The sequence below is a fragment of the Aphelocoma coerulescens genome, chromosome 1 (genome assembly GCF_041296385.1).
Source record: "Aphelocoma coerulescens isolate FSJ_1873_10779 chromosome 1, UR_Acoe_1.0, whole genome shotgun sequence".
In the NCBI taxonomy this organism is placed as follows: domain Eukaryota; kingdom Metazoa; phylum Chordata; class Aves; order Passeriformes; family Corvidae; genus Aphelocoma; species Aphelocoma coerulescens.
The window spans coordinates 50,411,931-50,437,707 of NC_091013.1; the positions used below are offsets into that span (position 1 = coordinate 50,411,931).

Sequence of the window (25,777 nt, forward strand, 5' to 3'; positions counted from 1 at the left end):
GGTGTGGTGGGGTGTTTTTTAATGTTTAATATATCCGATGGTTACTGCTGAATTTAACTTATTTATTTCTCTTTAAAAACAGAAGCTGTATGTTGAAGGTGATGGGGGGGTTCTTTTTTTTTTTTTTAATGAATCCAAATGTATTCAGTCTTAAAAAGACTGAATGGGCAATGGGGTTTTATCACATCACTCAAGGTTATCAGTAATTCACATTTGCTGTTACCCAGCTGTAATGAAATAGCTGTAAATGAGTCTGATTACCTTCAGTATAGGTGAGCAATTCTGATTTCTAATCAGAAGGGAAAAAGAAAAGAATATGGTTATTTCGGTTCTTTTTTCCCCTTGCAAGTTTTTAAGCAAGTATTACTAATGGACTTCTGAATTTTTTGCAGAGCCCCTAGGTAAACCAACTTCATAAACCAAGATCCAGCACAAATGAATGCATTGTATGTGGAAAAGATACACGTTTTGCTCTAATAAAAGACTTAATTTCAGATTTATTTAGTGAAATGAATTAGCTTTATTTTGTGATTTTTTTTTTGCATACATCAGTTAGTGCCCTGAGGAAGATAATTTTATATGTGTTAGAGTACATGCTTTGATCTTACAAAGCTGAACAAAGAGTTGGCAGCTTCTCTTAGAAGCTCAGTCTAGCAAGGCTTTGTATTAGAGGAGCAAAAAATTCCCAGAATTCATTATCAAGGTTCCCTGTGGACACTGAGTTGTCTGGCATAAGAAGTGCTCTGGTGTTCACAGATCTCTGTCACTCCTGCCCAGTGTAGTGTAGCCCACACTCTGCTGGGCCTGAAGTAACCTAAACTGACATCACCTGCTCAGTGTCTCCTGTAACGGGGGCGGGAATAAAATGGGAACAGACCTATACCACACAGAAGCCAAGAGGTGGAACTGGGAAATAATGCCTTTATGAGAGGAGTGTGGAGCTGTCCCTCATGCTCAGCATTCGTGTGAGCAGGCTGGGCCCAGGCCTTTGCTGCCTCAGTGCGAGAGCGATCGCCGCAGCGATGCCTGACTTGCTGCAGGGTATCAAGTGCTACCCCTCCCTACCTGGGCTGTGTTTATTTTAGCACAAATGTCAACACTCACATGTAACAGGTGCCCTCTTCAAGGAGATTGTAGAAATAAATCTACAGAAATAAATATGTAAAGGCTCTTGTTCTCTGTACTTCTAACTGTGATGATTTTCATGGACACAGCACTTCCATACTCTTCCAGAATTTGGATTTCCTGTATGGAGTTATTTAGGAGCAGCAGCACACAGATTTTTGGCAGTAGAGCAGGGAGATTTTTGTGCCATGTGCAAGCAGTGAGTGCTCTGCCTCTAGAGGTCCAAAGATAGCTGAAGTTGGTTGTGCCAGCAGAGGATCTTCTGTTCAGCCTGACTAAGCTGGGCACATAATCACCAAATTATTTACTTAGTTAAAATCCACAATATTGGACTGAATACAGTTCTTGTGTCACAGGAGTCTTATTTAAAAGTGCTTGAGTCACTAAGTAAGAGTTTGTCCTGAATTTTGCATTGGCTTTGTGAAGAGCATGTAGCTGTTGGCTGGAACATTCAAAGGAAGCGCAGCTTCTCTGGAAGCGCTCTAGCTGACTGTCCTGACAGAAATGTACTTAACACAGAACAGTCCTCTACTTTTTCCAGGTTGTACACGGTCTCTATAATGCCTTCCACAGCTTCAGCAGGCAGAATGCCAAGGGCATTGGATTGAAACTTTTTCTCCAAGTCCTCCTTTTTCAGAGGTTTCCTCCAGTGCCCGTAGAAGGTAGTACAGCGGTCGCTGATCGTGTTGCCACCCTCAAGTATGATGCTCACTTCGCAGTAAAGGCTGTCAAAGCTGGGGGTGTTGTCAGGAGGGTGCTCCAGCTGTGTTTTGCAGAGGAGCTCCTGCAAGGCTGGCCGGTGAACGTTTTCAGTGGAGAAGGACTGGACTGACATGTTGCCGTCCAGCAAAGCAGAGCATGCAACAAACTGGAAGGAGTGTCGTGCTTCATGCTCTGAGGCTGGGCTAGGTCTGTTCACATATTTGACCTCGGGGACTTTGAGAATGATTTTCTCAATTTTATCAAGGGGGAGCAAGTTCTCACTGCTCTCCACAAGCTTCCTCCTAACAGAAGATGCTGCATCAGCCACCCAGTGTGTTGCAAGATGAGCAGGAAAGCGTTTGATGGCCACATCTTGCTGGTCCAAGAGCCAGGGGTAGGACTGCAAGGTTGGCAGAGTCTGTGGGTTGTAATCTGTATAAAAGGCACCCATCCCTGACTCCATGTCCAAGATCTGTTTGTTTCCTTGAAGACCCTGTAAAGCTAAGCAAGCTGCTTCCAATCCATGCTTGGCAGCATTCCCAACGTGGAGGGGCTTTATCTGGGTTGCTGCATTAGCCAGTGGGGCACCTGCATAGGAGGCAGCAATAGCCAAGGCATTTTTACATTCCATCTGGTCAAGAGCTAACAGTTTAGCACAAGCTGCTGCACTCCCCATTGTACCAACCACAGCTGGTGGGTGAAACCTGAGAAAACAAAAGTATCTTCATTACCAGATTACAAAACCTCAAATTCACTATATACAAAAGCTTTTCATTTATTGCCATGGAAAATGGATTGGACCATAAAGAAACACACATTCAGCATTCACGTGTGGGCCTAACTGAGAGCTGTCACTTTTCCCCAGGAAAAAGTTAAACTGGAATAGTACTGCTTGCAGTAGGTCCTCCCCAGAAGGCAATTGAAACATTAGAGCTGCTCATAGTTCAAAGCAAATTTATAGTCACATATAAAGTTATATTTATTATTATTTAAATTTATGTATTATTATAGATCTATAAAAATTCAAAGTAGGGAGATCATCATCTCCTTATTGTGAATTGATCAATGCGTTCACAAAGAAATCTATTAGCTCAAGAGTTAGGAGTCAAGTGTATTTACATGTAAATGAACCTTCCCTAAATTTTCAGATAAACAGCCCTGTATTTTAACTGACATTTAATTATGTGTATTAACACTGATTAAAAACCACTTCCACTCAACTTTCTACTTTAAATATTTCTATGTACCTTTTTGGAATATTCCTGGCTTCTCTGGAGAAGTGCAGCAACCTGCCTTGCACTTCAATTCCCACATTGAAAGCTAAGAGCAGATCAAGACCAGAGATTTTTTTCTTCTGAGGAAAGGCCTCTGAGAGTGCAATCACTGCAGAGAGCACAGCCCCAGATGGGTGTGTGGCTGGATGCCAGGTGTCATCGAAGTCCATTGAGTGCACCTAATGGAAAGAAAAGCATTGATCTGTTGTTAGAAATAAACTCTGACTTGACAAGATTGCCTCAGTCAAATGAAACTACTGTAACTGGTATAAAAAAGTACAGAAGAACTAAATCTTCCTTAGAAAGCAAAAAATTCAGAAGTCTTTTAAAGACCTTTACTCCCAACATGGCTGTCTGAGAAGTGGCAATGCAGCAGAGATCTTACCTCAAAGGAGTATAATTCTAATCCAAGTTGTACCAGCCTGAAACCAGTGTGACAGTGATTTCTTTTTTCTGCAGTTGGCTTTTGCTGCTTTAATTAGACTGGTATAATTAAATCAGATGTTCTAGGTCCACTATGTGAACAGTGAATTTTCACTTTATTCAAAACATAATGAAATATAAACATAATGAAATTACTTCCCTGGTGCTGCAAGTGATGCTGCTATTAGGACTTGCACCATAAAACTGTAGCAGGTAAATACTGCTAAATGAAATTTATATCATCAGAGTTACTTCTCTGGTGCAACCATTCACAGGCAACAGGCACAAGCCTGCAAATGTACAGGAGGCCTTAGCCTGAATTTTCAGCATACTGAAACAAGACCTGTTTGTTACACAAGGAACCAGACTCCCTGGAGTGCTGGGACTTAGAAGAAAGCTACAGTCTTAATGTGGAATGAGCTGCTTGGCTCAAGAGACTATCCCAAGTGGTGCCTTCTCTTTCTCATGCCCAGAGCCCAGCTGCTCAGGAAGATTTTAGGTGTTCCCAACTTGGCATATGGCTGCTGATCTGATAGCTGATGGTCCCCAACAGTGCAGTCAGTGTCTGTAATGAACTGCTTATCAGACACATTCCTTCCCCCCACAAAGTTTTGAGATCCCCCAGGGAGCTGAGAGCATCAGGGACAGCACTGTTTATGTAGCATAATAACACCTCAAAAACTAAGCTTTCACATCTGTTCACCCATGTCTTTGGAGCAAGCTGGTCAGGCTCCCCAGTGGTCAGGTTTTGCCCTGTGATACTGCGATTGTGCATTTCTGAGGACTGTTTCTAAACAGATAGAAGAAAACCTAGTCTCTGCCTTGAAAAACTTTGATGCCATGTGGGAAGATGCCCTGCAGTGCAGGATGAGGAAATTCATGCCCAGTACCCTGTAAGCTGTGTTTCTGGTGTCTTCAGTAAGTGCTTAACATTGACCTGTGACCAAGATGTAAACTGAAATGATCATATATATGCTAACAGCCAGATCTGAATATCACAAGGGCTGCCAGGAGCTGAGAGGTACCAGATCTCATTTCCAAGGTAATTTTCTCTACATTGGAAATGAGCTGTTAAATTGGACCTCTGATATTGTTGTCACACTAATTTAAATAGGCTTAATATTACTATTTCTTTGGTTGGTCACCTTCCCTAATTTTGCATAATTGCCAAATTTGTCTACCCCACCTCTTGTGCATCTTTCAATTTCAAATGGTTTCAGCCTCAATCTGAATTTAGACAAATGTCTGGGGAGTCAGTTACTGCTTTAATGACAAACTGTGTGTCCAAAATTTATAACTGGCTTTTGGAAACTGGATAACTGAAGATTAAGTTGCCTTCTGATATTATATGTGTATGTATCTATATGTGCATCTGTCTGGGTTTTTCTGTAGCTGTACTTTGCCAGTTGGCATGAAATTTGGATCCCAGTGAAATGAGGTAGAGCTAGAGTGTGTCTTTTTAAGCGGCTACAGCAAGGTTGTAACCTTGCTACAAGGTTACCAGCTTGTAAGCCCTAGAGTTCTGACATTTGACAACAGCCCCAGGTCCCACATTAAAGGTAAGGGATGCTGTTGAGTTTGGATCACACATATATCATACCTTAAATTTAATCTCACTAGAAGGAAGTTGAAGCACATTAGGAGAATAGTCTAGGAAAGTTTTGTAGCTGGCGTCAGAATAAGCTAAGATTTTTGGAACATTCTGTTCTCTATATAGCAAGAATGGCATCAATTTGTATGATTAAAGAGCAAATAAAAGAGCATCCCTTACAGCCACTCCATTCACAAAAGCTGCATACAGAGGAGGCAGTCGGAAATCCAAGTGGCCCCAGATGGTACTGGATAAATCTGAGCTGTAGATCTGAAACAAATTGACATCAATTAATTCAAAGTCCTGAACCTAAGGATAAATGTGCACTGCATCTCTGATGTAACTGAGAGCAGACCATGCCCTTTCGGGACCTAACTGTTCCCTTTTATGCGAAAAATAGTGTTCTTTCAGAAAGTATGAAAAGAAACTCAGTTTCCTGTTTTCTTATGTCCTGTTCCACCCAAACAGAGCTCGGAGGCAGACAAACACCATCCATCTGGCCACTCAGTACCTTCACACAACCTCTGGCTACTGATGTCCCTTCTCACTACCCACTGACAAGTCCCTCAGAATCACAGAATCAACTGGGTTGGAAAAAACCTCTGAGGTCATCAAGTCCGACCTAAATGATGACAGGACTGTCATCATCTTGTTGGGGAAGACGTCTTGTTAAATGGTTTTGTTTCCAGTGTTTTAGTAAGACCCTGAGTAAATGATAGATGGCCTCCTGGTGCTGCAAACTGACTAAAACAGCATAAACTACCATGGCTTGGAAAGGGGAATTCCCTGTGGGAAGAGACTTACTGGCACGCAGAGCTCTGGAGCACAAGTCCCACTAGGCAGAGCTGAATGAAAAAACAGTGGGATAAACTCCTCTTCATTGATGCACTCCTGTGTTGGGAAGGCTTCTTTTCAGGGTCAATTACTCTGCTAGCATGAGGAGAGCAAGACTAGAGGAGAAGCATGGCTAATGCACCTCAGACAACAATTATGTTTTATGGACTGCAAGTAACCCACTGCTAACTCCCCATCTTTTTAAGAGTTCCTTGATTTGAAAGGCCGGTGATAAGTGATGTTTACTTTGCTGATGCTTTCAATAAAATATCATAGGTGAAAGAAAGGAAGGGGTTCTTAGCTGACTGTGTTTGTAGAGGGGGATCTTAGCATACAGGCTGATACATAGGCTTCTGCCCATCCAGAGTGGAAAGTAACTTGAGCACTGAAGTTTCACTGTCTCCAGTGGGAAGAACACCATTTCTTTCTTTCCATCCACAAAAGAATTTCACCATGGCAAAATTTCCTTTTCATAGCCTAAGTTTTCCCTTGTTTGCTTAAAGCTAAACCTTAGGGTGTGCTATGAACACCAGACACCTTACCTTGCTGTACTGTGTCACTTTTTGGCAGACCTCGGTGCTGGTACCCAGAAGCCCCACTCCAAGAGTATCCAGAATCATTCGCTTACTTCTCTGAATTACTTGATCTGTCAACTGATTTGCATTCAAACCATGAATCACCTTGGCAAAATTTCCTGTGACTGTCTGGGAAGGGAAAAAATAAAGAAAAAGAAGTAGATATGTCTCTATATTTAAAGGAAACACTATTTCAAAATTTTTCTTTCCTCTTTTTTTCCTTTCCTCATTTTTTTCTTTCTGTTTTGGGTTTTCTGAGTAGCTTGCTGGCCATTTTTGCCCCTGCTTACATGAATTGCATCAGCAAAACCAAGGTTTGAATTCTTCCTCTTTTTATTCCCAGAAATGTCACTGTGTTATTTATATTTTATTTATGCTTTTATCATTATCCTTTTCTGTTCTGTATTTCTTCTGCTTTCTCCCTGAGTCCTTGAGAGTATGCACTGCAGGTGCTGTAACTATGCAAGATTATCTCTGTCATCTCTGTCTCTATCTTATCCCCATTTCATCTCCATCTCCATTTCTAATGACTATGTTTTTACTTCTATTTGGGGGGGGGGTGTGTGACACACACACACACACACACACACTCCAGATAGAAGTAAAAACATCTTTCCCATAGCACCTGCTTATCGCTATTGAAATCAGTGGGAGAGTAGCATTTCAAGCCAGTGTACCCACTACCACACAAGAAGGCAAGATTTAATCTCCCTGATTAGCAGCCTTACTATCCCAAGTCTTGCTGAGCTTGGAGCTCAGTGGGAGGCAGGAGTTGTCAGCCCTACCTTGCACATATTGCTCATAGCTCCCACTGAATTCACTCTCAGCTGGAGTCCCAGATTTTCTCCAAGACAAGGTCTTGCCTCTTTGAAAAGCAGTGGCTCCTTGTTCCTGGATCCTGCTGGTCTGGCAATTATATATATTTATTTTCCTCTCCTATTGAGCAATGACCCATTATGCAAATTCAACCTGCTTCTTGGCTGTGAGCTGTTGTTAGTATCTCTATTAGCAAATAATCTAAAACTTCCCTTCCTAGACCATTAGAAATGTTCTGCTGTAGAGGTACATATTATTTGCCACCAGTCTATACACACACTTTCTATTTTATACTGGCAGTAGTGAATATTTATCTTCTCTCTCTTTGGAAATTATCTCCTTTCCTTTCTCCTCTTCCTTCCCCTTCCTTTACTCCCCTGCACATATCCACACAGAGTGGTGGTATTTCCTTTTGACCTTCATTTTTCTGAGTTAAAGAAACCAAACTGTTCTCTCCTTTACAATATGGACTCACCCCTACTATGCTCGTAAATTTTCATTACTTTGTTCACACTGGATTCCTCTTTCCCTAGCAATGGTGACCAGAATTGTACCCATCATTACAACCCAGTTCTCACTCACACTTGTAGTGAAGCATTAAGATTATCTTGAAGAAGCAGTTACAAGCAGTTTAAAGCAGGTGAATCACATATCCTGTGGTGTGATGGGCACCTACTGAGACATACGGAGTGAGGATATGAAAGCTTAAACAGAGAATCGCATCTTACAGTGCAAAGAAAGAAGACAGTACCTTTGCCCACATCTTGCAGGGGTGATGCAAGGTCCCAGAGAGAGGCAGCAAATGAGTGGTGGCCACTGAGCAGGGGAACTCACTCTCTCACTGTTTATATGTGTCTGTCTGAGGTGGGGAAGGGATTAGGCCTTTTTACTTGTGCATCTTGTCCTGCCCATTTCCTCTTCTGCCTGTAAATGTTCTTTTTGCTTCACTTTCAACTTTCCTCTGACTAATTGTACAATAAACCTCTGGGACACATGTGATAGGACTTAGCCAGTCATGTTTACATGTTGTGTAAATTAATACATGCAATACTTCATTACCAGATACAAACTGATTCAAGTGTCTTACATCTGGTAGCATGGAGAGGTGTGTGGAACCACGGTAATCCATGGATAGCTCTACTGGTTGGGAAAGTCCAGTACTAGACTACAGGATGGCAAAGGCTTTTTTTTAGCTTAAACAACCTGTTGTTAATTTGTTTTGGTTTTTTCTTCTTTTGCTATATATCTCATCTCTAACACATACAATTTAGCCTTGGGAAATGTAGAATTTAATTTTCATAAGAATTTCAGACCATAAATTGGATTAAGCCAGTTCTTGGCACTTAGAAGTGTTTTAAAAGCATGAATCACTGTGTGTTAGTGACAGATAGGGAGTGAGAAATCCCTGCCTATCCCATCAGGAAGGGAGCAGACCCCACAGGAGCATGACTAGGGGCCACTGATTAATTCTGAAGTAAGTAAGTAATGATGTCTGAAGTATGGGAATCACCTGGATTAGGGAACAAAGTATCAAATCTCGGATTTGCAGACCTGCACTTCCATGAAAAGTACTGCCTAAAACTTAATCTAGGAACGTCAGCCCTTTACTGAGAATACCTCCAAAATTTTTGTAAAGCCTTATGTAATTCCTGAGTGCTTCCAGGCAGATAACAGCATGGGTCAGGAGGTAAAGCTAAACATCGATTTGAGTGGTTCTAACCACTACTGAAAGGTCCTGTTTCAGGCTGTGTCCTTCCCCTTCTCCTGTCCCTGGATACATAGTCCTCCTTGGGCCAGCCCTGATGCTGAGCAGACCCATTTCTGAGCTGGTCCAGCCTGTCTCCAGAGCTAGCTCAGTGATTCTCAGCAGTGAGGCATAACTGAGTTTCATTCCCTTGGAAATGCAAAATTAAATCTCACAGCATAAGCAGAAGGAGACAGGAGTAGGGCTAGCAGTATTCTGTGAAATTTTGGGAGGGCACAGACACGTAACATGAGAGAAGAGGTAATCAACTGCTCCCCAGCAAGCTCTAACCCAGACATTTGCCTATTTTGCCTGTGCTTTTAGCCAGTTCTGCTTTTGGGTGTCATCTTCTGGTGCTTAACTTGATGCTGAAAATTGCACTGGGTAACAAAGAGCCCTAAATGATAGAAGTGGCGATGAGTCAGTTCACAGATACAGCCAAAGAGCCTGAGGCCCGGGACTCCTAAAACCCAGCCCTACAAACACAGGCTAACCTGCATGATGTGAAGGCTCCATTTAAACCCTTGTCCTGTCTTTCTTTTAAATATGAGCTGCTGATCAGCATGGCTACTGAACTTATTCCCACACGTCTCTATGAGTATGCCACAGTTTCCTCACCCACGCAGGTATAACTTGCATCTGCATAAAACATGTCCTAGTTCCTGGGCGACATGCGCTTTGCCAAATCCTGACCCCACAGGGAGAGAGAACCAGAATGTGCATCAGTGCTTCTTCCTTGCCCCCCATATTTCCACACTGAGGGAAACCTCAGCAGTAGCCTGGATGTAGAATTACCTTTGGAGCTGATAAAATCTGGCCCACATAATGGGATTGCTCATGTTGACAAGGTTGGCAGTGGTTAGAAATGTTAATAGAAGTTAATGCTATTGGGCTGAAAAAGGGAAAGATTTTATTAACTTTCACTTTTGTTCCTTCAGCTCATTCTTCTCTTCAGAAAATTGGAAGAAAATATTTATATTTCAGAACCACAGAATCACAGAGTGGCTGCAGTTGGAAGGGACCCCCAAAAGGATCCCCAAAGACCATCTAACAAGGCCTCTAAGAAGGCCACCCAGAGCAGGCTGTGCCCAGTTAGGTTCTGAATATTTCTGAGCACAGAGGCTCCACAGCCTCCCTGAGCAACCACAAAAAATTACATAATAAATAAAAGATATTCAAACCCAAAAGTCCATCCCCTTTTTCCATTACCTTTGAGATTACATTTATAACCCCATTCTGTTTCTCATTTCTTTTTCCTCCTCAAGTGAGATAGAGGTCCTGCTGCCTTAATCCCATGATGAGACTCCAGAGTGAATCTGGATGGGAAAGAGAACTTGTGATGTGCCTTGCAATGTGATGTGCAGTCACGTGCTGCTAGCTGATCTCAGATACATGGTCACTTCTTTCTGTGATCTTGATTGCAGGATGGACTGTCCCATGCATTGCAACAATAACATTAGTACTATTTAAGGACTGAACTATTACGAGAAAGTGACTTTTTGTTAAGAAAAGAAAGAAGTGGAACTGTACATTTGCTTGGGAAACCAATTTCCAAACTGTGCTCTGCAGACCTCAGACTCAGGTGTACACTGTAGACTGTAAGGGAAAAGAAAGCAATATGATTATCACTGCAGGGGGAAGAGGCATCTATACAAAGTCCTGTACCTGCACAGCAGAATTCCTAGGGGTCTAAACAGAAGAAGGTTGAAAATCAGTGACTGAGAGTTTGGTACAGGCTGTCTACCCTGACAAAGGGAATCTGCTGCTTTCCTCTTCTTTGACACAATACACATGGTTCAGCAATTTGGGCAGACAATTTGTTAACTAGAAAGTGTGGTGGAAAGACAAAACGTGTTCATCCAAATGCCATTTGCAGTATCACACGCAGCTACAGTAACGAGCTGTGTTGATTACAGAACAAGGCTTTAGAAAACCAGTGCCCCACAGAGTCTATTTTCTCCTGCTGACATCACATTTTTAAGCTCCTTTTTTCCTTCTTTTGCCTCCTGTTATTTTATGCTAAGCTCTGCCTACACCTGCAAGCTGTATGTTTGCAACTGAAAGCAATTTTGACCCTAGCCTTGTGCTCCTTTTGTTCTAAGGAAATATAAAAACATGTGACAAAATACGGAGTCCAGGCTTCCTTTTCTCTAAGCCAGCTTTTAAAAAGTAACTTTATTCATGGCCTGTGCTTAGATGAGAAAACAGGAGACAGGTGCCAATGTGCTGTGTTTACAGAGACTCTGCTGTTGCTGTGAGTCTGAAAACAGCTTACAAGTGCAGGACTTGCTCTTTTTCCCTCTAGTGGGATATTTTATTTACAGTAAAAAGGTGAGAATCTTAGTGAATTGTCTGGAATGGATGGCTTGATCTAAAACCTGTTAGCAGCCCTACAGCCATAACTCTTCAGATCCTGTAATATTGCACCCGCTGTTGTTATAGCCCCTGTGCCTCTTTTTCCTCAAGCCTACCCTCCCACGTTTACCCCAACAGTGGGTACTGAGCCAGACAGCAATAACACACAGCAAATGCAATAGGCAATGATTGCACCATGAAATGTACCGTTCTGGAAATTTCTAGCCTACAGTAGTTCTCTTATTCACTTACTTGCACAACTAGTGGCAATGGCAGTGAAATCTCTGAGAAGTTATCACCCTTGTTTGTTTTTTTTCAGAGTTGCCAGAGCAAATCTTGGAAGTTCCCATCCATATTCTGGTAAAGGTTGCTATGAGTCAATGTGCTGGTCAGTGCACTACATTATACTACCCTTCTTGCCTTCCTAAATTAGCAGTGCTATTCCTAAAGGAAATACCTCAAGGTTCATTTTAACTTATTATATAGATGCTGCTTTGCTTAAGTGAACTGTAAGATAGAGGCTCCAGACATACCTGGGATATTCCCTTAGGACCACATTCAAGACAGCATCATTTATGGAGTAGTGCTGTTGCTGCCTGCTCCTAGGTCGCCCTTCCCCCTCCCCGAGACTAGTCAGACAAGGCAGGACTTGCCCCTGCCATGTGCTCTGAACCTCTTTGTTCTAATGCGCGGGCAAAACCAAAAGTAACTCAGACTCTGGAGCAGTGTCTGATTGGCTGCTCACCCCGGGTCCGCCCCCAGTCCTCCCCTTCCCCCTTCTCCCAATAAAAGAGAGAGTTCAGAGTGGGCCCACCCTCTTTGGCTCAGCTCCCTTCTGCAAGCCACTTTGGTGTGTCTCTGTCTGTATTGAAAGCATCTGATTGCAGGACTAAGGCATACGCCAAAGGCTATATTTCTCCCTCTTTGCTTCTACTGGTGGTATTAGATTTGCAGCTGCCATTTCTCGCTTTTAGAGCTACTGAAATTCTGGATTGCCTGTGCTACCTCTGCAGGCTGCCCGAGGCTTTCTAAGGCATTGAACTACGAACCTAGCCGGTAAAAAGCTGTGAGTATTCCCACATAGTGCGAAGAGGCCTGGTCTATAACTGTGAGAAGACACTGCAGCTCCATGAAGTTCCTGTTGATCCAACGTGCATTTTAGCTCTCACCAATGCTACAGCTTTTAACTCTTTTACTGGTGCCAGCACTCAGTTTTACTCTGTCTTCTGCAGCACACTCAGGCTCTGCTGCAAACCTGTGGATCATGTGCAGTTCTCCGGTGGAAGTACTAAGGAATGAGTCTTGGGGTGCTTTGGGGGTGGGGTCTTTGATGGTTTATGACACCTTCTAAGATAGGAAAGCTGCATCTCATCTCATGTAGCTGAGCCAGTTATGCCCCATCAGAAGGGATGAATACCTTCAGGCCTATGTGTGAATGTGACCTTTCCCAAGGTGGTGGGATTTTACACCCAAGTCAGAAGTGTAAGGGAGGACAATTGGCATGATAAAAAGCACCATCCCACCTCTGCAGGGCCTGCTTCTTATCGACCTTCTATCTTATCTGGCTGAAACCCCAGAACCTCTGGTGGTGGGTGTTCACCCACTCTGCCTAATTCGGATCAGAGGTTTTGCCACCACACACCCAGAAACTCATCTCCTCCCCTCAGTGGGTGCAAACCCTCCTCCAGCAAAGCACCCTGCTGCCTCTGCAAATGGCCAAATGTTTGAGCCATTAACCATTAACATCTCAAGTCTCTCCCAATGATTTCCAGTATGAATAATAGCAGTGGGTGTGGGAGATCACATAGGTTTTGTGTACCTGCAGTTTCCATAACTACTTCTTGTTTTTGTTGGCAGCCTGTGGCAGCCTGTAGCACATATTGCTCTCTTAATCAAAGAGCAGCCCATGATGTCTATATTATGTGTCCAAAATGCAGCCAGATGTCATTACATCTACATGTCATTACATGACTTGTGCTATTTGGGGAGATGATAAAACTTGACTAGCATAAATTCAGAGTTTGATGAGCGGAAACCAAAATAGTGAGAGCACATGTGAGGGATGTGGCAATTTTAATTAAATTACCAGCAGAACTCCGGTGGTGCAAATGAGGCATTACCCACTGTGCTGGGCTGTGCATCATACACAGAAAGGTACCAAGCAAATTGATGCTCCTGATCACTTCAGAGCAAGGCCAGATGTCAGGACATAATGGCAGGGTGCTGGTGGTGGTCCAGTGGGGAGATATGGTATCAAGATCTAGTATCCAACAAGCTTAAACATTAATTAAGGTTCTTCGCATCTAAACTAGTTCTTAGGGATTTGGCATCCCTAAGAAATTATCCAAGATTCATTACAAGCTTTTGTATGTGCTGAAGGGGCTAAAATAACACCTATACCATATACAGCAAAACCAGAATGAATAATAAAGCAGCATTCTTCAGTCAGAAAGAGGCTCTGGGAGAAAAAAATCTCCTAATTTTGTGGGAGTCCATCATTTACCTGTCAGCAACTGCAGATGGCTTGAGACAGGTACTGGAAGATGCTGTGTGAATTAGCAGAATTTTTCCTCCAACTTCCACAGCAGACACTTTCTCTCTTGCTCTCGGCTTTGTCCCTCCCAAACATAGCCCTGCACGGGAGGATTTAAACAATGAATCACATTAAAAAAGCCACAGAGTACGTGTTGCTAATGGATTGCCCACTCTTCAAGTTTGTGCCATGAGTTAATTTCCACCCACTCCTCCTAGCTGCTGGACAGAAACACCTGTTCAGGCATCATGCTTTCATTGAGGTCCCCAAGGCAGCTTGGGCATCCCATGAGTGACAAGTATGTCCCTGCTCTTGAGCATCTCTTTTGGGGCATTCCAACAACTGCAGAAAAAGCTTTTTCTTCATCTGTGGTTGTACCTAGCTAGATCATGCATTTTCCACCCTGATATATTTCTAAAAGTGCCAAGAAATATTGCAAAACAGCCTGAAATTACACTTTAAATGCAGCAGTCTCTGATTTATGGTGCAATTATAAAACATGTCATGGTAGTTATTAGCTGTGAGATTGAGTATCACATATTTCAGACTGTAAAACATACTGAGGAATTTCCAGCTGTGATTGTGTATTCACCTCTAAAGAGGAAATGGGCTTAATTACACCAACATTTATAAAAGGGAGAAATAACAGCAAAAATGGAAGAAAGGTTAAATTTGAACACAAGAGCTGTGAATACATAAAACATTTATATTATTACACTTGTAATTGAGCATCTAAGCAGAAGCTAATGATTTGATTTAAATTGGTCCTTTTTACATAAGTAGCATTTGAAGAATTTTGGGGTTTAGAATTTATAATGACTCTATTTTTTCCCTATGATTACTCATCTTCAGCATAGTAGATTCAACCAGATGCAGGAAGAATTAAAAATCAAGAAAAAGAACTACTTTCACAAAATGATAGGAATGATCAACCATGTTGATGCTTCAGTACTGGCAGGGTTTAAAACTATTCACCTAAAAAGGAAACCTACCATCAGATGTAGTGGACAGAATTTTATTTACCTTTTCCCTCCCTGCAGTAGTTGGAAGATGCCCCTCCTTGTGTGGCCTTGAGTTATTGCAGGAGCACTAGGGTTAGCTGTAAGGAAAATAATGCAATGTTTGAGTCTTGCGTTTATTTATTTAAAGAGGTCATATTCAGGGAGAATAGATGGTGTTAGTGGTACCACAAATTCACACAGCTTATCCTCCTGACTTCAGTAACTTATTTGCATAGCACAATGCCATCACTATGACTGTGGGGTTTATATAATACAGAAATAAACCATTCTTATTTCTCTTTTCCACACTTAGAAGATTTCTCCATTTCTGCAATCTGGCTGTTTCCATTCTTTATCAAACTGGGCAGTTTTGAAGTCTGTTTTGAAGTCTATGTTTTCTTTGGGCATTTATTTTCCTTTTTTCTTTCCTTGATTTGGTATGGTATTTTATTAAACTCAAGGAGGGGAGGCTGGGGGAGTCCAAAAAGACAAGAGGTACATTTTTTCCCCCCATCTAGTTAAACGAATATCAAATTGATACAAGCGGCTTATATTTTAGTGGTTAAGTGCTGCGGGTACTGCTAGTATTGCAAAACTTTGCAGGTGCTTGCTAAACAATGTACTGCTTGCTGAACATTTGTTATACCAGCCAGGCAAAGGGGAAGGATGTATGGGAGGATAAGGATAGGATGCCAGACCATTGATAAGAGGAAGAAACCATGACCAGAATTCCTCCTTTCGGACCTTGGAACTGGCTTGAACCAGCTTTGGGGTTTGGACTTGAACCAGGACCTCAGAGAGTATGCGCAAGGAAGCAAGGTGAAAAGTTTAAGTCTGAGGTAGAGTGTTTACTTCATCAGAGGATGACTTTGCTTCATCCCAGAGACCCCGGCCCATGATCACCAGGCGGCACTGCACAGGTGTAATAGAATGCTAAGCTAATTACAATATGAAGCGGAGACAGACGATGAATATGTATAGGCCTATTGTGTAACTTGATGCATATGTACTGTGTATGTATTTGTATATGCTGTATATATATTTCAAGCTGAGTACCGCAGTCAGCACGCATGGTTTTTTCGGGGCTACCCTCCATGCGTCCGGCGCCACAATAAACATACCTACTTTACAACTTTTGAGTTGTAGAGTCTTTTCCACGTATTAAAATGAAAGAGCAGTGAAATGTTATGGCCCATCCTCGGCTGTCAGCGCAATTGCAGTGGGGTGTAAGTTACTGTGTCACCGGCGATCCACAGGGTAGGGCCAATGCAATGCTGTTTCACCATAAAAAAAAAAAGCAGGAAGCTGCCTTTGGCAGCAACTTGTAGGAGACAGTTTGGTGTCTGTGGTGCCTATGAAAGAAAAAATAAATCTGTGTGGTTTTTAGCCCGATCCACCCATTGCTGCTTTGTGCTTCTGTGTTCAGCTGCTGCTGCCAAGGGCAGGGTTCCTAAGGAGGAAGGGGATGGCTGATGCAGAGTAGATTTTCCCCACAGCTTCCTGCTGTCTCACTCTACTACCCTTGGCAACAGGACTCTCCCCCACCTGCCCAGCCCAGCCCAGCCCTGCACTGCCCCTTTTGTTCCTGTGTTAGCAAGGGCCAGGCATATTTCCCCATGCTTGTCTACCCTGTGTGTACCCTGGGAAGCTTCTCCAGTCAAAATCAATTAGTGAAGGTGGATGGTGACAGTGAAGGAGAAGACAAGAGAGAAAAGAGAAGATATATGACTGTGTGCAAGTAAAACATGACATGTCTCAAAAGAACACTAGAAAAGCACTGGAAATTTTTGTGGGGCAGAGAAAGGAAGGAAGGGGAAGAAAGATACCCCAATCCCTTAAATATTCCCACCTACTAAGGCCCCCTGATTCCTCATAGGCCTTCTCTTCCCAGGCCCCAGAAACATTCCTATGTTCCGATAGAGTCAGATGTGTGGTCAGCTTGCTCACTGACTCCAGGTGAACAATACTGCTGGGTCTATGGCCACCCTCAGCATTCTGTGCTATTTATTGCTCCTTCCTTCCTTCTGGTCTGAGTCAAAGTGTGGTCAGTACCCTGGGAAACCCCTGTAAGGCTATGAAAAAAAATGGGATTCAAAAGTTCACTAAGTTCTCACAAGCGGGTGGGCAGTACATGAAGGTGAGCAGAATTCCTTCCTCCATGTCACTACACCACGAAGAAGCCTGTAGTGGAGAGAATCCACCCAAAGGTCCCACATCATCTCTGAGCCTGAAGGGCAGTGTATCCAGAGCCTGCCCATAGGTTTCTGTTGTTCCTGTGCTCTGAGAACCACATGAAAGCCTTCACAGGAAGGATGGGAAAGCCTGGAAATCCTTATCTTCAGATCAGGCATTTCTGAATATTTCTGAACTATCTGGCTCGTCTCAGACTGGATCTGGTTACAAAGGATGGAGCAACACACAGGTTACAGCAGTCTGTGGTGGGATAGTCAAGTCAGCGATGGAATCATCATTGGTGCACCCTTCTTTACAGTGTGGGTTTCATCCACAGCATGCTCTAGCACAAACTCCAACCTCACAGTTATTAACAATTGATGGGATTTAAAAGGCTGCATATATTTGGGACTTACTGTTTTAACTTTGCTGTTTCTATATTCTGTTCTTCCCATTTTTCCAATTATAAGAGTGAGAAACTGTTATAGTAAAAACTTAAATTCTCAGCTGACTATATGGCTTCAGGTGGTGATGGCTTTAAAAGAAAAAACAAATGCTTCAATACTCTAGATCATGTGTTGAGAAAAATATATGAATGTGAATCAGGAATTAATCTATACTGGGAAATATAAATTATTTATAAAAATCTAAATTTATAAATATCTAAAAGAATACAGCAAATCTTAACATCTTATTCCTTTAGAGTGCCACGACATTATACTTGCATGAAGCCATTAACCCCAAAAGAGTTCTGATTACATGAAAGACTGAGAATCTGTCATGTGCCTACTCTTGATGTAGGTCAGTGCATACACAGAGCAAAACGGAAGGAAAGTTGAGGGAAATTATCTACCCCACCTTGAGAAACTCTTGCTTGAGGTTCTTCTGGAATTTTGATGATGTCTTAAGTTAAAATTGAACATGATAAGATGGCCACAGGAGCAGTGACCACACAGGGAAAGGTGCAGATTGGAATGTCTGCACTGAATTTAAGGAATTGGAATTTCTTAAACTGGAAAAGCTCGGAAGAGGGTGGCACACTTGTGTTTATCCATCCATCTTGTAAGAACAATTACACAGGTAGGCAAAGTCATGGTAACAGCACACACAAATTAGGCACGGAAAATTGGGCAGAAGAGCATATGAGCTACAACTGATCTCTTTATGCTTCTGATGGCCTGCTCACTCATAACTGAATCATACATTTTAAATAGTCTTTGGATACAGAAATACATTAAATATACCATGTATAAAAAAGATACAGAAAAATGGAAAGGATTCAGAGGAGCCTAAGAACAATAACAGGCTTAGAAAGCATGGTCTGTGAAAGAGGCGTGAGGAGGTTTATTTAGCCCAGAAAAGAGAAGCTATTCCATTTCACATCACAGCTAAGCCAGTCCAACCACTGGCACTTGTCTGATGCCCTCCCTAGGGCTTAATCCAGTGAACTAAATCAGCAGGAAACTAATTTTATTATTTATTTGAATGCTTCTCCACTTTATCTTCTGAACTAGTTCATCACAATCACATGAGGGCTGGCTGAATGGGGAAAAATGTAGGGTGCTTCATTTTGGCAGTAGCTGACCTTCAGACTGGCATAGCTTTAATGTGGAAGTGTATTTCTGTACACAATACAGAAATACAATCTGTATATTTTAGAAGTAGAGAGTGTTGAGCAACTTTATCTGCTGAGAAAGAAAAAAAAAGGAATCTGATAAATATTTATCAGATTCTTGACTGATGTGATAAAATCCCTTTATAACAGGAAGAGTATTAAAATACTGTGCACAAGAATATTGCAGAATTTCCTTCACTGGAATCATTACCAATGTATTACCCTAATCTGCCAGGATTAGTCCAAGGTTTCTTATCCTGCCTTGGTGCAGATGTGGATTTTGAAAATGATCTCTTGAGATTCATTCTAGCCCTCCTTTTTTCTGACTTCATGATTTACCAAGTTCACCCATCCTGCCTGAGTTAGCTCTAACGGAACTCAATTGTACTTGGAAAAATGGCCTTAACAAGAACAGTGCCAGATTCTAATACTGCTGTTTGACTTATATTTTGCTGAAGACCAGAGAAGTATCTGTGAATATGCTGTTCATGGACACATCCTCAGACATGCCACTCATGATCTGCTTTGCATTCTGGAAAATTTCCTAGGTTGGCATAGTTGGTCTCTAAAGACACCATGAGAAGAAGCCCATAAGATCAAATCACACATCAGAGGTCATTTTCAGGTTAAAGGTTTAGACTGCAAATGGGGTTGCAGCACTTGCAAGTAGTAGCATGACCGAAATCCAGTTGCAAATACGGGAAGTAGGGTCACCAACAGGGAAATGTGTACACTGAGATACACAATTTCATTAATATATCAGCAGAAAAGTATAGCAAACAGTAAAGTTTTGTTGAAATATAACTGGTGTTCACATTTAAAATACAGGCATGTGAAAATGGGAAACTGGAGCTCAAATGAAGAAGAGAGCTCTGCTGTACTAAGAACTTTTTTTTCCTCTGGGAAACTTTTCCGGAAATGACAGGCTGCAGAATCAATACACCAGATTTGGCAAATACTGAAATGCACTTAACCTTCTGTCTCCCCAGAGTCAGTAAATGTCCTTTTTAATGATGTTCTCTAACAAAATGTTTTGTGGACAAACTAAACACTGCAGCTTTCCTATACAAAATTTCTACTCAGCTTACTGCAAGTAAGTTCTGGAAAAAGTCTCGTAGGTAGAACAGAAAAAGAAAAAGTTGAGGCATTTATTAAGAAAATATGACAATCACTTTAATTAAGAAAACCTTATTATCAAAAGAACTAGAGAAAACTAGCTCAAATGCAGCAAGACTGTGGATTCACCTAGACTTCCTGGGTGAGGGATCAAGCTAAAAAGTATGCCTTACTGAGTATCTTTTCAAGTCTTTGCAAGTCCTGTCAAATGGAGAGGATCAATACTTATGTGGGGAGAGCACATAAACCCTTCAAAGACATCTGAGCACAGGAGTTGCTGTGTAATCACGCCCACCCTGCAAAGCTGGGCAGCCTCACATGGGAACCACCACTGTGGGACATTAAGCTGCCATCCATGGTTTAAGGAGCAGGCAGCTTTCTTCTTTGACAAGCCCTGAAGCCTTTGAAGCTAGGATCTGCTTGTTCTAAAGGGACTGATTAAAGAGGGAGAGGAAGCTTCAAAAGACCTCATTGCCTCTGTGAGCTAACAAGTCAGAAGGCTGCACTGACACCCTCTTGCGACATGCACCATAGTTTATTTTTTAACTTGTTCCTCATTCTGCCCTTTAACATTAGCATCTTCTTTCCATTTGCATGTGAGAACACTGAAGCTTGCAGAAACATCATAAAAAACCAGTTCCTCTGCTTCAGATGGAACTCTCTCATATTTCTCCCCGCCAGGCTTCATGTGGTTTTTGTTCAGAAGTTTTGTTGTGATCCTGATTCAGCAGTGTGATACATGGCTGTGAGTACTGAAAGAATAATTCAGTGGGAAGGGCAGTAATAACTCACACATGGAATAGGAAAGGACAAACTAGTCAACAGTTGGACTCAATGGCCTTAGTAATTATTCTGTGATTCTCTGAAAACGCTAACAAAATTCTGAAGATGGGCCTGCAATTCCTCCAGGCTTCTGTATGTGTGTGTCCATTTAATTTAATTTCACTCTGTCATAATTTAGTGTAGTTTGGGTTTTAGTAAAGAGGGCATCAGCCATGGAAGTGATTCTCTTGCAAAGAGGCGCTTACAGCTTCCTCTATGACCTAACAGAACCAATCAATTGGCTACTTTGAATACTGGCAACTTTTTAAGCCACTTAGGAAGCTTGGCACACCTCTGTGATCCACATTTAAGAATGAACAAACCCCAGGAAAGCCCTCTAGTCTTCTGGCTTTCAGACAGGTAACTGGGGAGGGGCCTGCAGGCAGCCCAGCGGGGCCGTGGCACGGCCCTGTTCCATCCACGGCCCCCCCCAGCCCTGCTCCATGCAGGCAGCCCCTGGTGCGGCCGAAACTCATCTGGGGCCGCTGCCCCACTGCCCAGCAAAGCTCATGGGACCAACAGCGATAAGTGAATTCCAGCTGCAAGGCCTGGGTGAGATTAACCCTTTTAGTGCTGTAAGTTTCCTCCAGAACAGATGAAGCCTGCAGACATCAATCCTCTCCCAAGTTGGAGGAAGAGGAAAGGTGGAGGCAAGTGAGGAAAACACCACAGAGACACCAAAGTCAGTAAAAAAGGAAGAGCTGAGACCCTGAGGGAGGAGAAAGAGGAGATGCTTCAAGCCTAGAAGCTGAAATTCTGTTGTAAAGCTATGGTGATGGACTATGATACATCAGAGTACCTATTGTAATTTCATGGCAGCATGGGGGGTGGAGCATTCAAATTGCAACTGTGAGCAAAAGTACTTGTGCTGAAATAAGCAAATGACAGTAGCTGTAATTTGATGAGGACCCTTGCTCCCAGGGAAGAAGACCTCTGTTCCTAGAGATGAAGATGCTCCCAGAGATAGGTGAAGAGAACCTTTGCTTCTGAACAGCTCATCCTTAAAAATGGTACCCCAGTAGCTCAAGACTGGACCCTCGAAAGCAGTTGTGGGGAAAGCTGTAAGTCGAGGGAAGGGACTCTCACATGTGAGCAGAGAACCAACCTGGGCGGCTGCCTCACTGTGACATTGAAACCATGAGAGAATTTGTGGAGATGTCTCCATAGCATGAGTAAGAGAGACTCCTCTCCCTAAGTGAACTGAAAAAAGGTTATTATAGAAGTGGTAACCTGACTGAAAATCTCAAGGGTTGTCTTTTTACGTTGTCGGTGGGGGAAGGGAGAAAGGTGGGGGGAGGAGAAGTGTTCTGAAGGTTTAGTCTGACTTTTTCTTTCTTTTAGGTCTCTTAATAAACTTCTTTATATTCTTTTAAGTTTTGTGCCTGCTTTGCTTTCTCCTAATTCCTATCTCACAGAAGAAAAATAAGTAAGTAATGGATATTTTGAACCAAACCACTGCACTAAATTGGTGTTTCTGCCCGGTTTACAAACTGAACCCGTTACCCACTCACCTAATGCTGATATGTGCTAATACTGTCAGTTTACCCCATTGCCAGATGCAGCCCATTTGAGTCCAAGGCAAGATGATGTACAAATTATCTCACCTTTCTCAGTACTGGCAGTGAACCTTGGGTCAGCATATTCTGCTTATTTCCTTCTCCCACTTCTGTCTGCCCTTGACTTTCTCAGCTGATTCACCAAAATACCACTTCTTATCCAAGCCCTTTCTGAAAAAAGCATTTCATAAGACACCATTACTAACAGGAATAAATTTTAGAGATTATCTCAGAGGGGAACTTCCAAATGTCTCCACTTTGATTGTTAAGTCTTTTCAGAGAGGTCAATGGTTTTCTTTATTTTGCTGACATGGCATCAAATAACCCAGATTTCCCATTTGAGGAATTCTGATTAAAAACAAAACCAGATCCATATATATGTAATAAAGAAGCTGACAGAAATGCTTTGGTGATTAGGCATACATTTATTTTAACATGTTGTGAAACTGTTGACCTCAGTGATTCATATCTCATCCTTTCAAAGAAAAATTCTTCACTTATTTTTTCAGTTTATAGTTATGCTTTTTATCTTACTTCCTGTGACCTAATTCATACTTTATGTGAGTCCTCTTGGGATAACAGAGACCACAGATGACATTTCTTGTTTTTATTTGTTCTGCTTTTATCTTGGTTGTTCCAAATACAGTGGGGGAAAAAAAAAAGGGAGAATTAAAAAAAGGAAGGATAATGCCACTTGATCACACTCATTACGAAGGCCTGGTCTTTTGGCTTACTCTCATCACACATTTGCAACAAGTCATTCTTTTCCCCATCACTCTTCAACAAGCTAAGGCAGTGGCTGTCACTCTGTCCCTGCTCCTCCTCCAGTCCCGCCCCTACTCCCTGCAGGTAGCAGATGTCCTATTTGGTAAGTCTGTGCTGATAAACAGCAGAGCATGAGGTGGTCAGCACTGGTTTTGGACCCCTGGTTATCTACATTGCTTGAACTTTCATTTTGTGTTTTGGGTCTTGGACCATTTCAGCTATCTCTGTCTGCAAGACAACCTGCTCCCGAGCCATCAGCACACTGGCTAAGCCAGCCGGTCTCACACGACCTCAGAGCCACGGCCTGCAAGCAGAGTTTGGCGACCCGGAGAAGACAAAGGCATGGCCAGGCATCCCATGTACTGCCTTCCTAATAGGCCTTTAGTTATGTGGTGAAGCCTCATTGCAGGAGTAGTGTTTGCCCCTGTCACTGACACTGCTGCTGTATCTACTGCTGAGAACCTCTAGGAATGAGTGTCAACTGTGCCTGACAGAGGATGCTGCCAACAAAATCAGTAAGGATAAAGAGTTAAATCATTTTTAGGTAAATAAATCTTGGGTTAAAATTAAAAGCATTGAAAAGTCACATGTACTCCTTGCTACATACCTTTACTCCTTGCTACATAAACTGGAGCAAATGCTGCATGCATGGCTTGGAGGAATTTCATGTGGATGACGAAGGCTACAGTTCAGTCTGGAGGGCAAGTTCACACCACCCTGATGAGGCCAGTTGGCACTCCCCATAAGCAGAAGTGCCTTTGTTTGCAGGAACCCGAACAATTAAACACTCTTTATGAAATGGCTTCTTCCAGCTGTGCTACTGCAGTGCCTTAGAAACGGAGAGCAGAGACAGCACTGCCACCTGCTGCTCCCAGGGACTTGGCTCTCATGCTCACCAAGGGCATCAAAACTTTCCTTTAGAATCACAGAATACTCTGAGCTGGAAGGGACCCACAAAGATCATTGAGTCCAATTCTTAAAGTTTGGATGCTAAAAGCTGGTATGTACTGTAAAAATACATTTACTTTAAATATTAAAAAGTTAAAAAATTTATAGTTGAAAATTATCTACCATAAAATTAAATACTAATTTTGCTCTCTGCAAAGCAACAGGTAATAACATAAGCTACCATTACAGTCCTGTCACAGTTCTAAAAAGAAAGCAAGCCTTCTTGCCACCCTGTTTTGCAGTTTAGTCTCATGCTTTGATGCTGTTGTCTTTGGCTAGTTCAGTGTAGAGAGTTTGGTTAGGAATTTATTGAAACAGCAGGCAATTAGCCTCTCACCAGACTAAGGCTTTATATTAACAATGCTGTCCTTAAAGAAAGGCATGATGGGCAACAGGCAAGAGTGATAGTGATAAGAATAACATGCAAGAGGAATATGTTAAAATCCTATTGAAGTGCACGACCTAAAAGTGTAGTGCATGTATTGACTCTTTTTCTTCATCACCTGTCCTATACAGCTGAAATTATTAGCCTGAGTCTTACACACCTTGTCTTTGATAAACACTATCAGAACTTCACCTAAACCAACACTATTTTAAGGTCATATTAGAAACCATCACAACATTTGTAGTGCTAAAATAGCATTATTGGTAAAAGATAATAGCTACTACTATTGCTCTAAAGTTTTGTGGAAATGGGGCACTGATGTTTGTGGCTAGCAAGAGCTGTGGTTCCTGCAAATAAATTCAGTCACAACAGACCTGAGTAGTGAAGGATATCTGAGGGTCACTATAAAGTCAGTGTTAGTGAATCTATACTGAGATTTTAACAGCTAGGCCTGTGACCCTGAAGCTTTTGATGACATTTTAATAAAGAACTAGATTAGAATCTGTGATTTAACTACTGAGTTGCAAAAGTCGCCAGAAACTGACAAAGGGTGCTAATTTTTTCTTACAACAACGCCTATGTAAATTTTAAAGTAACTACTATTTGGGAAATTAAATTTCAGATCTTCCCCCAGAAAGCACTTAGATGAAATATAGAAGTGCATATGGAAAGACATACATGCTGTGCAGCCAGTCACACATCCTGGCAAAAACTGTAGGGAACTGCAGCCACCAAGTTGAGAGAGGCCAAAATTTCAACTTTTATATTTACATTTGCATGTTGATTTCACTGGGAAAGTTCTGCTTCCTGGCTTTCGGAACACTACATCCTTGTGCTAGATTCTAAAGAAAACTGCATTTCATATTAAAAACAGCACTTGGCACACAGTGTGGCATTAACACCTGCTCATGCTTTGTCTTGTAATGCTTTGAATCAGGATCATCCTTGCTTATCAAGTCAAGCTGTCTGCTGCTTCTCCACCGAGGTGTATGAACGCCACTCTGTAAGCCCATTCTTCTTCCCTATTAGAGTCCTTGCTCATGAATCATTCAAATCCCTCAACCTGAACCCTGCTTTACTGCTGCCTTTAGTAATTTTTATTTATGCCTGGAAACTCTTTAGGATGTCAAAAAAGAGCCAACTGAAACAAATGCATTCCAATGTATTTCTTTCCTCCCGCAGTGCAAATTCAGGCAGGTTAGCTTCTAGCTGGCAGCTTGAACAAGAGTGGCGCAAAGGAATATTTCCCCAACTAGATATGATTCTCAAGTGTGAGAAAAGAACTAATACAGCATTACCTCCTGGACAGCTAGGTGCCTGGCATTTCCCAGCTGAGGCGTATTTAACTGGGTCCTCATTTGGATGCATCAAGCTAGGAGGTTTGTCCAGCCAAAGCACTGTGAACATACTCAGAGTCCTTTCTAA

The 25,777-nt window shown here is 42.2% G+C and overlaps 1 protein-coding gene across 14 annotated transcripts in view; it reads right to left on the reverse strand.

Annotated features, from left to right (window-relative positions):
• Positions 1-84: 84 nt before the first annotated feature.
• Positions 85-25,777, reverse strand: part of ACOD1 (aconitate decarboxylase 1) — a 28,157-nt gene continuing 2,464 nt past the window's right edge. The window contains exons 2-12 of one of the 14 annotated variants that reach the window (XM_069008748.1): positions 23,627-23,959; positions 22,303-22,425; positions 14,996-15,071; positions 13,943-14,072; positions 10,615-10,680; positions 10,294-10,400; positions 6,492-6,653; positions 5,920-6,006; positions 5,296-5,385; positions 3,075-3,280; positions 85-2,531 (exon numbers count right to left, since the gene is read on the reverse strand). In XM_069008748.1, the coding sequence (XP_068864849.1) occupies positions 1,577-2,531; positions 3,075-3,280; positions 5,296-5,385; positions 5,920-6,006; positions 6,492-6,569 (1,416 nt within the window). In that variant the 5' untranslated portion in view covers positions 6,570-6,653; positions 10,294-10,400; positions 10,615-10,680; ... (2 more) ...; positions 22,303-22,425; positions 23,627-23,959 and the 3' untranslated portion in view covers positions 85-1,576. Of the gene's footprint in view, positions 2,532-3,074; positions 3,281-5,295; positions 5,386-5,919; positions 6,007-6,491; positions 6,654-8,091; positions 8,175-9,879; positions 10,681-11,972; positions 12,094-13,942; positions 14,073-14,995; positions 15,072-22,302; positions 22,426-23,626; positions 23,960-25,777 lie in introns of those variants that run through there. The other 13 variants (XM_069008736.1, XM_069008716.1, XM_069008757.1 and 10 more) reach the window with 13 other exon arrangements.